General features: G+C 45.5%; 1 protein-coding gene across 4 annotated transcripts in view; it reads left to right on the top strand.

Moving 5' to 3' along the window:
- The window catches only part of RTN1 (reticulon 1), a 142,308-nt gene extending 132,192 nt beyond the window's left edge, over positions 1 to 10,116 (top strand). For 3 of the 4 annotated variants that reach the window (XM_079991584.1, XM_079991583.1, XM_079991586.1), the window contains 4 exons: positions 3,436 to 3,505; positions 4,896 to 4,942; positions 8,349 to 8,407; positions 10,018 to 10,116. In XM_079991584.1, the coding sequence (XP_079847710.1) occupies positions 3,436 to 3,505; positions 4,896 to 4,942; positions 8,349 to 8,407; positions 10,018 to 10,060 (219 nt within the window). In that variant the 3' untranslated portion in view covers positions 10,061 to 10,116. Of the gene's footprint in view, positions 1 to 3,435; positions 3,506 to 4,895; positions 4,963 to 5,024; positions 7,171 to 8,348; positions 8,408 to 10,017 lie in introns of those variants that run through there. The other variant, XM_079991585.1, reaches the window with a different exon arrangement.
- The last annotated feature ends 2,216 nt before the right edge of the window (positions 10,117 to 12,332 follow it).

Raw genomic sequence — 12,332 nt, 5'->3', positions numbered from 1 at the left:
GGAGTGGAGAGGGCAGCGCTGATTGCAGCTATAACAAAGGCGGCATTTTTTCATCTCCGCCAAGCTAAGCAGTTGGCTCCTTACCTCTCCCGCCCTGACCTAGTCACTGTGACCCACGTGACGGTCACCTCCAGACTGGATTATTGTAACTCGCTCTACGTGGGACTGCCCTTGTGACTGACCCAGAAACTCCAGCGGGTGCAGAATGCCGCGGCGAGACTCCTTACGGGGTCCTCGCTATGGGATCACATTCACCCGGTGCTGTACCAGCTGCACTGGCTCCCAGTGGAGTACAGGATCAGGTTTAAGGTGCTGGTTTTAACCTTTAACGCCCTATACAGCCTAGGACCCTTGTACCTACAGGACCGCCTCCCCTGGTATGTCCCATGGAGGACCTTAAGGTCTTCAAACAAAAACATCTTGGAGGTCCCGGGCCACAGAGAGGTTAGATTGGCTTTGACCAGAGCCAGGGCCTTTTCAACTCTGGCTCCGGTTTGGTGGAACGCTCTGCCTCATGAGACCAGGGCCCTGCAGGATCTGATTTCTTTCCGCAGGGCCTGTAAGACAGAGTTGTTCCGCCTGGCCTTTGGCTTGGAGCCAATTTGATTCCCTCCCTCCCTCTCTTTTTTTTCCCTTTTCCTTCTCCTCCTGCGATGAGGCTACATTTTAATATTTTAATGTTCCATTATTTTAATGTTGTATTTTATTTTTGTTTTTAAGTTTGTAATCATTCATCTTGTTTTTATTATTGCTTGTAAGCCGCTCTGAGCCCGGCCTTGGCTGGGGAGGGCGGGGTATAAATTAAAAAATATTATTATTATTATTATTATTAAACAGGGCTGCCTTCAGATGTCGTCTAAAAGTCTGGTAGCTGTTGTTCTCTTTTAGAGCCAGTGTGGTGTAGTGGTTAAGAGCAGTGGATTCGTAATCTGGTGAACCAGGTTCGCTTCCCCGCTCCTCCACATGCAGCTGCTGGGTGACCTTGGGCTAGTCACACTTCTCTGAAGTCTCTCAGCCTCGCTCACCTCACAGAGTCTTTGTTGTGGGGGAGGAAGGGAAAAGGAGATTGTGAGCTGCTTTGAGACTCCTCAGGGTAGTGATAAAGCGGGATATCAAATCCAACCCCCCCCTCCTCCTCCTCCTCCTCCTTCTCCTCCTCCTCCTCCTCCTCCTCTTTGACATCTGGTGGGAGGGCGTTCCACAGGGCGGGCGCCACCACTGAGAAGGCCCTCTGCCTGGTTCCCTGTAACTTGACTTCTCACAGGGAGGGAACTGCCAGAAGGCCCTTGGCGCTGGATCTCAGTGTCCGGGCTGAACGATGGAGTCAGAGGGGTAGAGAGGAGTCAGAGGTTGCCCTTGCTACCCAGCAGCAGGACAGTCCCAAGCTCTCCTGGCTCTTCTCCCCCTCTGACACCTCACTCGAGGAGAGCCCTGCATGTTGCTGAGCAACAGAGGGTGTCGTTGGGCTAAAACTCCCATCATCCCCAGCCAGCTTGGCCAGTCGTCAAGGTCCTGGGAGATGATGTGGAGACTCAGGGCTGAAGAACCCTGGTTTAGAGACCTGATGTAAGATAAATACACAGATTTTAATTCAGAAGAAGGAGGCCATTGTAGACTGTCTCCCTTCCCTTGTTCCTGCCCTAAGGGCTGGAACAGGCCTGTTCGCAGTGGAGTAGGGGGTGCTTTAAAAAACCCTGAGTGCATTGCACACATGTATTTTGGGAATGTGCCCATGTGAGCTAATTACTTATTGATTTCTTCCAAGGCAGTGTAGAATTAAAAGTAATCCATGGGAAAAGGGCCTCCGTAAATCGGTTAATTGAAACAAAGATAGTATAGATACAGCTGCATGCAGTCTGCGGTTTGGTTGGGGTTTGGTTGTTTTTTAAAAAATGTTCTGAGGAAGATGGTGAGACACACATCCCAGTCAGGGATACGCAGATATAGAACTCGTAAAATAAGCATTCAAATTTGTAACAGCACTTTGGGGGTTTTGTTTTAAGGGTGGTCCCCAAAATGAACTAAATGTCAAAGAAACACAAACATATAACACCGAAATCCTACTCCTCATCTGCCTTTGGGATTTGATGTTTTCACACACTGTTATGTATGTCTATATTGTTTAGTTGTGTTTATGCTGTGTATTTTATTAGGAATATTATTAATTTCTTGTAATAAAAGGTGTGTGTTTTTTTTTTAAAAAAAGACATGTTTTGCTGTCAGAGCTGCCCAAGATCCCAGCTCACAGAGGACCAACGCCAGGTCGTGGTTATATACAAAAGTCTTTATTGAAGTTCAGTTTCCATTCCAAAGCCGTAGCGCGCAGCTCTACGTCTTAAACCCTAGACCGCCGAAGTTCCGTCTGAGTCTCCTCCCCTAGACACCAGTTTAAGACTCTAGCCTTACTCCACCTCTTCCATTGTTCTTTCCTCCTCTGGGTCCGTCTGCCCGCCGGGGTGTTGCCCTTTCTGGACTCTTCTGATGCTGAAGAGTCCCCGGATTCTTCCCCCTGCCTCCGGCGTGCTTTAGGACCTGGCTCCCAATCCGAGCTCCCTGCTGTCCCGCGCGCCTGTACATTTGAACTTGGTGCGCGCGCCCAGCCAGCAACCTTCCTCCTGACTGTTACACTGCTCCTGTCACTGCTTCCCCCTTCAGGGGGGCTAGCTGGATCTGACTTCCCCTCCGTTCCCTCACTCAGCGATAGGGGCGTGGTCAGCCCTGACTCATGGGACTCTTCCCCCCCGCTATGCTCTGGTGGGGAAACTGGTCCCGATCTCCAGCTGCTGCTTTGGGAGTCGCTGCTGGCCCCTAGCTTCTGGTGCGTCCCTCCCGGGACCCCCCTTGCCCTGGCCATCGGAGCCCCCTTCTGTGAATCTTCCGATTCGCTGGAGAGGCTCATGGAATCTCTCGGGCCACTGTCATCTTCCCCTACGCTGCCCTCAGATTCTTCCCCTTCGCTCTCCATCTCCCCTCTTCCCTGTGCTTCTGCTCCTGAGCCCCTGACATCCGCATTAAGTGGAAACTCAGTTCTGCAGCCTGTACAAATAAATGATAGTCCTATATTTGCTTATTTTGCACAATTCACTCTTAGTTGTGTAATATCAAACGACATTTTAGCCCAGATTTAGCTAAATAAATCTAGGGGGATAATGATCAGGAAACTGAAATAATAAAGCTAAGTTTTCCAGAGTTTTCTGTACCATACATTTAAAGCACATTAAGTGTGCATTTAAAGTACATCACTTCCTCCAAAGGAACTTGGGAACTGTAGTTTACTAAGGATACTTGGAAACACAGCTATGCAAAGGAAAACTACAGTTCCCAGGATTCTTTGGGTAAGTTATGTGCTTTAAATGTCTGTTGGATCTGCTATCACTTTTCTGTTGTCAATATAGTGTGCTTGTGGGAGATGTAATTACTGTCTTTCTAATTTAGTTTGCAGTACTAATGTGGCTATTGACTTACGTTGGAGCCCTCTTCAATGGCCTAACTCTTCTGATAATGGGTAAGGTCAATCATTTATTTTAAGATACCTTTTTTGAAATTAAGCAGCAGTATCTCTTGGGACAAAACAGCTTCATCAACTCCACTGAAATATGTTCTCCTTACAATGTCAGTTGTTTCCTGCTGGCCTGGTTCACACAGAATGCTAAGCCATGGTTTGTTTTAATCCGTTTCAAAAGAAACAAACCACGAGTTAACCATATGTTCTCTCAAAGACAATCAAACAAAGAACCGCTTGTTTCCCCAAAGCTTGTTTTGTTTTCAAGCTGCTCTGGCCTCATGTCTTTGTAGCTTGGGGGGGGGGGGGAATGCCAAGCAAAGCTGAGTTCACACATAATAGTTACACCAAGGCTGGTAAGACAACAACCATGACTTCAAATTAAGGTTTAATTTGTAAACAAACCAGAGTTTAGCCATTGGGCAGGATTTGCACATAATGCTAAGTCATGGTTTACTAAAGCAGACGTCAGTAAACCATGGATTAGTGTTATGCGTGAACCAGACCAATTATAACTTCTTGGCTGGTAGTCCTATAGAGACTTATTTGAGTTCTCATTCAGAAAACTACACCACTGTGCCTTCACCATGCCAACCTCCCTGCTGCTTCGCCCCTCTTAATCCCAGTAAGCATCAGTGGCACAGCTGTTGGGAGGTCTGGTAAGTGCCGCCGCTCCACCATGCCACCCTGACTGGGCTATACAGATATATAGTCTGATCTGGTATAAGGAAGCTTCCAGTGTTCCTTTTTTCCAACTATTGAGATGAAGTATCTCAGTTATTGTAAGAACCAGCTTACAATAGTTATTGTAAGAACCGAGCTTGTGGGGCTGGCGCTGGGGAGAAGCCAGCCTCCAAACCAGGTCGGGGAACAGCGGGATGGTGGCGCTGCACCTCCCCGCTGTCCCCCGAGCTTGTGGGGCTGCCCAGTATCTGCATGAAGCCCGGGGCGTGCTGTGCAGCGTGCCCCAGGCTTCAGGATGCAGGCTGCTATCCGCAAGCCTTGGGAGCCCGACGGGAACTCCCGCAGAGCTCCCAAGGCTTGCGGATAGCTTCCTGAAGCCTGGATTTGCCCCATAGGACGCACACACATTTCCCCTTCATTTTTGGAGGGGAAAAAGTGAGTCCTATAGGGGGAAAATACGGTATTCACTTCTTCTGCCTCTTATTTCAATCGGGAACACAATTCACAGTGAACTCTAGGCACAAGAAAGACTTGCAGCTATAAAGATGACGAGCCTTCCTAAACTTTCGTTCCTATTTCAGGGTCTCCCTCCGAAATGTATCAAAAATGCTTGGAAAACTTTATTTAATGCATATGTTTTGCAAAAGAAGAAGGAAAAAAGACTATTAACTCTGAGAATGTAATGCTCTTTCTTTTTCCTTCTCTCTAGCTGTGGTCTCAATGTTTACTCTACCTGTCGTATACGACAAGTACCAGGTATGTAGAAGGCCCATTTTGCAGTTGTTTCCTTAATCCATAAAACCCAGTTAGGGAGGTTGACTTCCAAAAGAGGAATCAGGCAGTTGTTAAAGAAATGTTGAAAGGCAGTAGTCCTTTCCCCAGCAGCCATGGGGTTCATGAACAGTTGAGATTGTGTAGTTTCTTGGAGACCTTTCAGCCATCATGAAGGAAGCTGTGGTGAGCATCTTTTTCAGAGAGCTGATGGTGTGATGAAACACAATAAGCAATATGCACATATCTATTATATCTGCTGACAAACAAGTTTTTCAGTTTCCTATTGTGCCTCAAACACCCATAAAAGTCATTTGATTAGAGACAAGAAATGAATGGAACAATTTCCAGAGGGGTTGCCACAGGGCTGGATTAACCATTAAGCAAAATAAGCACATGCTTAGGGCATCAAGAAAAGGGACGCGGGTGGCACTGTGGTCTAAACCACAGAGCCTAGGGCTTGCTGATCGGAAGGTTGGCGGTTCAAATCCCTGCAACAGGGTGAGCTCCCGTTGCTTGGTCCCAGCTCCTGTCAACCTAGCAGTTCGAAAGCACATCTAAGTGCAAGTAGATAAATAAGTACCGCTCTGGCAGGAAGGTAAACGACGTTTCCGTGCGCTGCTCTGGTTCACCAGAAGCGGCTTAGTCATGCTGGCCACATGACCCGGAAGTTGTCGGCGGACAAAACGCCGGCTCCCTCGGCCTATAGAGCAAGATGAGTGCCGCAACCCCAGGGTCGTCCGCGACTGGACCTAACGGTCAGGGGTACCTTTACCTTTACCTTTTAGAAGGAGGGCACCACAGAAATTTTCCATTGCCGGATTTACCATGGATCAGCAAGTCCACTTTTCAGTTTACAAATACTGAGACAAAATTGTGTCTATATTAATTAAAGCATGAAAGCACAAGATTCAGCTGTAAGCTAGTAATTAACTTGTTCGTAGAATGGAATAAAGTAGAAGCATACGAAAATAAACATTATCTCCCATCTTACTGTAGGTTTCATTTCACTGCGAAGAATAAAAAGTTATTTTACAGCTTATTATTGTTTATATTTTGAATTAGATCTACATCGGGACACCAAAACATAGATAGCTCAGTTGGTTAGAGCATGGAACTGTTAACGCCAAGGTTGCAGGTTCGATCCCTGTTTAGGACGGCTGCGTATGGTTGGACTTGAAGATGCCCAAGAATCCCTTCCGACTCTACAATTCTATGATCCTATGGAAATCTTTTAAGTGCTTAGGGCAGGCATAGGCAAACTTGGCCCTCCAGATGTTTTGGGACTACAACTCCCATCATCCCTGGCCACTGGTCCTGTTAGCTAGGGATGATGGGAGTTGTAGTCCCAAAATATCTGGAGGGCCGAGTTTGCCTATGCCTGGCTTAGGGCCTCTAAAGGTCTTGCTCCAGCCCTGGGTTGCCATTTTAGGGTGCAATCCTAATCAACTCTGCTGGTGGAGCTATATGCAGCAGGGCTGTGGTAGAAGGTTGGGGGCCTGAGCAGCCCTCAGGCCCATTCTGTACATCGCTGAAGGTTTGATCAAAGAGAAACCATTTTTGATGGGGCAGTGTACATGTCAGGGGCCACCAAGTGAGTGTCGATACAGTGAATCCTTCCACGTTGCGGCTACTTGTGTGGAAACTGTTTGCGTGCTGGAGCTCACTCTTGGGGCTCGGCTAGTTTTGTTCTCTCCCTCACATACAGTATTTTCCTTTTCCAGTACTTTGTGGTGGGTGGGTTGGAGAAAAGTTAGACTGCATGGTTTGCATGCTGGACATGAATAGCTCACCATGAAGCAACACCCACTCCGTGGAGTGATTCAGAAGGGTCGCCATATGGTGGCTGTCATGTGCAAAGTGGCCTCAAACTAATGATTGTTGCATGCAGCTCTCTGAATCCATTGTGCAGATAGAGAGGTGATAGATAGATAGATAGATAGATAGATAGATAGATAGATAGATAGATAGATAGATAGATAGATGATAGGCAGGCAGGCAGGCAGGCAGGCAGATGATAGATAATTTCTCTTTACTTCTCAGTCTGTATTCTTTATTTTGAATACACGCTTGGGGCTTTTCTAGATATTTTTCTTTTACAAAACAAAAAATCTGTTTTGCAAAGATAGGGAAGCAATGAGATGCGCTGGTGAGTAATGCATAGATAGTTTGGAGAAAGTGTTGGCTGCTAGCCATTTGGTGTGGGTTTCTTTCTTTTAAAAAAAGATTTTCTATTTATTTATTTATTTATTTGCATAATCTATAAAGGCCAAAGACATTTTGCTGTCTGAAGCGGAGCCCGAATGCCTCGCTCCCCAAGCTTGGGAAAACGGTTTAACAAGTTTTGTTGCAGTATTCCAACACCAGATCCTGCCCTCCAGTCCTGGCCCCATTGCATCCTCCCACCTTGAGAGCACACTTGGCTCTGTTTTTCCTAATGCAATCTATAGGTCTCAGGGAGAAGTTATTCTTGGCAGTGGGGGAGTGTCCCCCCCCCATTCCCCCCCTTTTAAAAAACTAATTATTTTGTCCCCAATTGCGCACAAATTATTACAAAATGGACCGTGGGCAAATGGGCAGTATAACTACAGTGGTGCCTTGCAAGACGAAAAAAATCCGTTCCGCGAGTCTCTTCGTCTAGCGGCTTTTTCGTCTTGCGAAGCAAGCCCATTGACGGCTTAGCGGATTAGCGCTATTAGCGGCTTTTAGCGGCTTAGCGGCTTAGCGGATAAGCGGCTTAGAAAAAGGGGGGAAAGGGGAAAAAACCCGCAGGAACTCGCAAGACATTTTCGTCTTGCGAAGCAAGCCCATAGGGAAATTCGTTTTGCGAAGCACCTCCAAAACGGAAAACTCTTTCGTCTAGCGAGTTTTCCGTCTTGCGAGGCATTCGTCTTGCGGGGCACCACTGTATAAAGTATGGAAGAATTTTTCACTCAGGGATTATGACCAAAGTGTGTGTTTGATGAGAGCTGTAAGCCGCCCAGAGTGGCTGGGGAAACCCAGCCAGATGGGCAGGGTATAAATAATGGAATGATGATGATTTAGCTTCATCAGCTCTGGAGAACACCTCTGTCAAATGTATAGATTCAAGCCCTACATTGGGCAAAAGATTCCTGAATCGCAGGGGGTTGGACTTTATTATTATTATTATTATTATTATTATTATTATTATTATTATTATTTTTATTTATTTGTACCCCGCCCATCTGGCTGGGCTTCCCCAGCCACTCTGGGCGGCTTCCAACAATGATTAAAAATACATTAAAATGTCACACATTAAAAACTTCCCTGAACAGGGCTTCCTGATGACCCTCAGGGTCCCTCCCAACTCTTCTGTGATTCTTCCATGTTGATGCCTCACTGATTTCTCTCCCCCATCTTCTCTTTTCAGGCACAGATTGACCAATACTTGGGGCTTGTGAGGACCCACATAAATACCGTTGTGGCGAAGTGAGTCTCCTAACGCAATGTTTTCCTAGAGGGTCAAGTTACTGACAGCTATACAGTAGGGATGGTTCAGGGCAGAAGGGTCAAACTCTCCCTTGGGGTGTCCACAAACAGCCTGCAGCTCGCCTCTCCAATTGTATTCCTCAGTTATATATTTTTCAGGTTGCAGAATATTACAAAGGATTAATCTTGCCTGATCCTCTCCTGTTCTATTGTTAGGGAAGATTCTCGTATTGCAAGAGACCGCCTTCTTCCTCACAGACCTTCTGGAGGGTTCAGATCAGCAGAGAGAGCTCTATTGTTAGTTCCACTGCCCTTGGACATTTTGGGAGATGCCGCCAGGGAGATGGGATTTGCTAGGCCAGTCCCTAAGCTGTGGAAATCCCACCCTGCCATGGTCTGTCTGGCACCTTCATTGTACAGCTTTTGCAGTATTCTGAAGACATATCTCTTTATCCTGGCCTTTGACACCTCTCACACAAATACAAACCCCCAATTCTTCTGGTGTAAATTGTTTTAACTGATTTTAATATTGCCTTTCTTTATGTTGTTGTAACCTGCCCTGGGACCTTACGATGAAGGTCAGGGTAAGAAATCGAAATAATATTAACAATACCAATTTATTTATATCAGCTATGGAAAAAAGTGTTCTTCCCCTCTATGATTCTGCACTGCAAATCCTACACTGAGCCTCCTTCCCTGTATATCAAGGCAGCTTTTTTGAAATGGGCCTGTCAGGATTTTTAAAAGGCAGAATCAGACTCCTCGCCATGTGATTAATGTGAATTCCAGTCCTAGCCAAACACACTCGCTTAGCTTTTTCATGCCCTGATCTCGTCTTTCCAAATCTCTGTGCAGCTTTTCACTGGGCATGCGGTGAGGGGCTTTCAGAGATTTAATCAGGCAAACCACTGTCCTATTTTTGGCACCTGGTAATAGTATTTTTGTTTAAGCAAGACTACCCAAGTATGCAAAGTTGACATGCACATTTCTGTGTACAGTGGTGCCTCGCAAGACGAAATTAATTCGTTCCGCGAGTTGCTTCGTCTTGCGATTTTTTCGTCTTGCGGAGCGCGGATTCCCCGGGTATTAACGGCTTTAAGAAAAAGGAAGCAAACCCGCAAGACGTTTTCGTCTTGCGAAGCCAGCCCATAGGGAAATTTGTCTTGCAAAGCAACTCAAGAAACGAAAAACCCTTTCGTCTTGCGCGTTTTTCGTCTAGCGAGGCATTCGTCTTGCGGGGCACCACTGTATAGGGGGAGAGAGGGGGGATATTTTAACTGCTGGTTTTATTTGTATTTAAATATTTTCAGTCAACTTCTTTTTAACTTCTGACTTTTATTAATCATTTTAAAGCACCTTTTATGTTTTACACAAACCACTGAGAGGTTCTTGCAATTAATTGGTGTATAAATTAGGTTAAATAGAAGGGAAAATACAAAAAGAGACTGCCTCTTTTCATGAGTGAGCGCAGCCCAGCTGAAAATGTTTCTAAGTGAAAGGAGCTGCACCATATGAGCGCTGTCTAGCAGAGAAAATGAAACACGCTGTGGAGCGACTTGTCTGAATCAGCGTTTAATTCTCTCTTTTTAATTTCCCTTTTTCATCTCTAGGATCCAAGCAAAAATCCCAGGCGCAAAGAGGAAGGCTGAGTAGAAACAACAGCAAGAATTCCTCACCTACAGGCGTGAATGATGAGGGAGTCTGGGATGAAAACAGCTCTGTTCTTACTTTTTACTTATAATTTATTGTTCGTCTCTCTCTCTCTCTCTTTCTCTCTCTCTGGGTGAAGGCAGACGTAAAGTAGAAAGATTGCATAGAGAGTGTCCCTCAGCCGCAGTGCGATCCTAATTTCCTTCTGGCTTCATCACAACTAAAATGGCAGGCACACATGCCAGTGAATTGAACACTGGTTCAGCCGTCTGTCTGACTCTCCTCCCCCAGGCCCTGTTGCTTCAGGTTGGCTGTCCAGCTTTTTCTTTTTGAAAATAAAAACGAGAACTTCACTTGAATTTTCAGGCACTTTGGGGTTTTGTTTTGTTTTTTTTAAGTGCAGAAGTACTCCAGGGATGGGACGAGGGACGAGTGTCTGGGTGACGTCATAGGGAGCCAGCCAATTGGCACTGTCCACAGCCAACTCCCGCTTCAGAATTGCAGAACTCTTTTCCACCCAGAGCTCGACCCTGGAAAGGAAAGGGACGTTTGGACTGAACGCAGCTGAGGTGCCCGTCGGAGGGCTCTAAACATGGTACATCTGCCTTCACCCTTCTCTCTCTTTCAAACACCATGATCTCAGAGATGTGAAACAACGAAGCAGCTGTTTTTTTCTCCTCTCCTGCTGCTCCTGTTCTCTCTTAGACTATTTGCAATCACGTGTGTCAAGCACTAAAGTATAGTAAAGAGAAAAAGTGTTCTAAGTGTGGTTTTTGTGTTGCTTCTCAAATGCATGATGGTGAGAGCCTAAAAATACTATTGAACTTCCTATTTTTTATTTCCTAGTGATTCTCTTACTACTTCTTCTTCTTCTTCTTCCTCCTCCTTCTATTGGCATTGCTTCGATAACTTTTAATGTTACATGTCGCTAGGGCTTTCCTGCTTAGTGCACTGATGCGGTTTTGCTTCTATGTCCACTGGGTTTACTGGTTGAGTTTATCTTTACTAACTTATCTAGAGTCGTAGACAGACGTCCTTAAGTGTTGTTGTGTTTTTTCCAGCACAAGTAATGAAAAACGAAAGAGAAACCGGTAATGATATGCTATAAGCCGTTTTGTATAACTCTCTAAAAGGGAAAAAAAAAAGAATCAAGCAAAACCAGCCCACCCAGTAATTTTTTTTGTTTTGTTCTTAAGGGATCAACAGGCTGATCAACATGTATGGGAATTGAAGACTTCCGGCTTGTAACATGTATCACAAATTTGTATGACGTTCTCTGTAGGACTTAATTATGGACTCTGAATATTTGCACTTATGTACTTGATACCGAATGCAGAAATAAATGTTACTAAATGTAAAAAAAAAAGAGGTCCTCTTTGCCATTTTAATCACAGCTGTCATCCTAGTTTCATACTGCGTATGTAGCAAAAGGTCCTCATAATAATATGACTGCAGCAATGCCTTCCACTTCACATCACTGCTGACACTGCTTAGGTTCTCTCTGAGAAATGGCTCTTCAGTAGCCTTAGCAGGCTGTAAGTTCATCTTGGCAGCACTGGAACTGGATAATATCTTTCAGAAAAATCAGCTTTCTGTTGCATAGGAAGCAGTGGTAGGGAAACTATAAACAGTGCCAGCAGCTACCATAAATAGTGGCCTGGTTTGCATGAATTGTTAAACTATGGCTTAGTGCTCCAGAGATGAGCCTCTATGAGCTTGAACCTCTGGCTCATGTACTCCATTTCTCCCCCTCCTATGCGGTCAAGACACAGACTTCTGCCAAGTTTAATTCTGCTTTTCAAATAATCTCAGCATGAAGTAGAACCAGGCATCCTGGTTTAAAACAAGCAGTAGTTAAACCATGGTTTGCAGTTGACATGTTTAACAACTGACCACTGTTACACCTGACTAATACATAACACTGTGTCAAGATTATTTAAAATCAAACTAAACTCAGCTGAAGTCCTGCGCACAAGGAGAAGGCAATGCACAAGCTGAGGGCTTGCTCATGGAGGCTCACTTTTGCGGCACTAAACTATGGTTTAGTGTTATGTGCAAAGGCAGTCCGTGAGAACACTCAAGGCAGAATCAGTGCAGGCTCCCAGAGTCCTAGGAACTCACTATGCTTTTGCTTCCAATCCCCAAGACAGCCTGTTTCAAAACGATCTTGGACTCCAGGATCGTACCTGCAGTCACTACCGTTAAATTGCCTGGAAACATTGTACATTCTGCATGGCTCAATATAGCCAAATAGTTCTGGAGGGTTTTTTGGCTG

Source organism: Podarcis cretensis (assembly GCF_951804945.1).
Source record: "Podarcis cretensis genome assembly, chromosome: 1".
Classification (NCBI taxonomy): Eukaryota; Metazoa; Chordata; class Lepidosauria; order Squamata; family Lacertidae; genus Podarcis; species Podarcis cretensis.
The sequence above is the reverse complement of the archived record's forward strand: the minus strand, read 5'-3'. Positions and strand labels throughout refer to the sequence as shown.